The sequence below is a fragment of the Plasmodium fragile genome, assembly GCF_000956335.1.
Source record: "Plasmodium fragile strain nilgiri unplaced genomic scaffold supercont1.4, whole genome shotgun sequence".
Classification (NCBI taxonomy): Eukaryota; Apicomplexa; class Aconoidasida; order Haemosporida; family Plasmodiidae; genus Plasmodium; species Plasmodium fragile.
The window spans coordinates 180,447-182,581 of record NW_012192584.1 but is presented as its reverse complement, the minus strand read 5'-3'; the positions used below and the strand labels follow the sequence as shown (position 1 = coordinate 182,581).

The 2,135-nt window shown below is 41.8% G+C and overlaps 1 protein-coding gene across 1 annotated transcript; it reads left to right on the top strand.

The window, feature by feature from the left end:
• Nucleotides 1-269: 269 nt before the first annotated feature.
• AK88_00490 (uncharacterized protein) lies at nt 270-1,983 on the top strand (the record flags this gene model as incomplete). The annotated part of the gene is made up of 3 exons (XM_012478141.1): nt 270-404; nt 653-916; nt 1,042-1,983. The coding sequence occupies 3 exons, from the start codon at nt 270-272 to the stop codon at nt 1,981-1,983; spliced, it is 1,341 nt and encodes a 446-aa protein (XP_012333564.1).
• Nucleotides 1,984-2,135: the final 152 nt, after the last annotated feature.

The following is a 2,135-nucleotide window of genomic DNA, read 5'->3' as shown; positions in this document are numbered from 1 at the left end:
TTTTTTTTTTTTTTTTTTTTTTTTTTTGATCTTCTTGGGTGGGGGACCATTCTTCAACTTTGCGCTAGGGGGGGATGACCGCCTGTCAGATGGTATGGCATACTCATGTGAGTGGGTAAAAGAGCGTCACCGTCAGAGGGGCACACGTTCGTTCGTTCGTTCGTTTTGTACATTCACGCTTGCTAGAGGTTGCGAGAGGCGTGTCCCTTCGAGAAGCGAGTGTTTTCCCTCCATTTCCTACCAACGAACACACACCGCCCCTTCACACCATGGAGGTCAACATGCGGTTGTACATCTTCCTCAGCCACCTCGGGCTGGCCTTCATTTTAATGTACTCCTTTATGAAGTACCACGAGTTCTACTCTGCTGTGGTGTACCTGTCGACGGAAAAGTTCCCCAGGACGGTAAGCGAAAGGAAGAAAAAAAAAAAAAAACACATCGCGAGGGAAGAAAATACCCCTCCCCCCCTGCTTCTCGGGGGTGTGATCCCCCTTTTTGTGAGAGCTGCACACCTCTGCCATGTATGTTATATGTGCGGAATGGAAGTGGCACTTTTGAATACGTATCGTCTGACGTACCCCCTACATGTGTATAAACGGCAAAGAGAGAAAGTAAATAAAAAAAAATGTCTTTTTTTTTTTTCCCTTGGCAGATCATTTACAACTTTTTCTTAATGATTTTTATTCTAATGTGCAAGCTCCTGTTGAACATATTTATTGGCGAGCTGAGATACCTGGAGGTGGAGCAGCTCATTGATAACGCCCGGGCGTTTATAATGGACACGATTTTATTTTTAGTGCTGTCTAAGCCAACAATCAACGGGAAAGAAGTGTCCTCCATTATTTTAATTAAGTACTTATCCATTATCGTTATTTTGAAGGCTTACCACTTGGTCCTTTACTCCCGCGTTTCTCACGTAAGGAAGCTGCCCGCACGTGCATCGGCGTGTGGTGACGTGTCACGCAGCATAGCCGCGGTGAATCTGCTTTACATTTCGCCTCATTATGACGCATTTTTTTATTACTTTTTTTTCCCCGCCAGATTTTCGAATTGGGAGTACCCCGAACCAGAGTGCTGGTGAAGCTGTTCATCTTCATGTGTCTCCTGTCAGTGGCGAACCTGACCTTGTTCACATACTTTTACAAATACTCGCTAAAAAATTCTACCATGTACCTGTGGCTCTTTTTCGAAAGCTTGAGCATATTCGAGTCCTGTCAGATATCGATATGTAAATTTTTTGTGAACATAATTGACCTGAGATCAGCAAATGGATTATCCTCTAAAGCAACCATTTTATTTTTCCTCGACATCCTGCACGACATTATGAGTTTAATAATATTCTTGGTGTTCATCCTAGTATTTATTCTGAACAATTTCAGTAACCTGCCACTACACATGACGGCAGATATTATACACGTTGTAAAAACGTTAATATCAAGATTTAAATCGTTTCAGAGGTACCGAGAGTTGACCAAGAATATCGAAACAAAATTTCCCGATGCGACGGAGGAGGAATTAAAAGAAGTTGGCACGTGTATTATATGCAGGGATGACTTGAAGGAAGGATCCAAAAAGTTATCCTGCTCTCATATCTTTCATGTAGAGTGCTTAAAGTCGTGGTTCATTCAGCAGCAGACATGCCCCATATGTAGAACAGAAATAAAGCCGCAGAGCAGCAAAGAAAACGCACAGAGCGACGCCAAACAAAAGGAGGAGGAACAGCAGCAACAGCAAGAGGAGGAAGAAAAAAAAAAGCAGAAAATGCATCAGTTAACTATACAGGAAATAATTACCAAGGCTTCTTTTCTTCCATGCGATAAAAATTCGCCCTACTTGAATGATTACCCTGCCACGGCCAGTGTGTTCCCCCCCAAGGAGGACGACTGCGTTATGTTTTGTGAAAACGTGGACGTCAAGCAGAGGATAAAGATTCTGGCTGACCTGGTAACACAGCGCCACATGTTTGCATTTATTTGTGCATGATCTGTTCACACTTTTTGTGCAAAATGGCTAGTTTTTTTTTTTTTTTTTTATGATCTGTTCACACTTTTTGTGCAAAATGGCTAGTTTTTTTTTTTTTTTTTATGAACTGTTCATACTTTTTGCAAAGTGGCTAGTTTTTTTTTTTTTTTTTT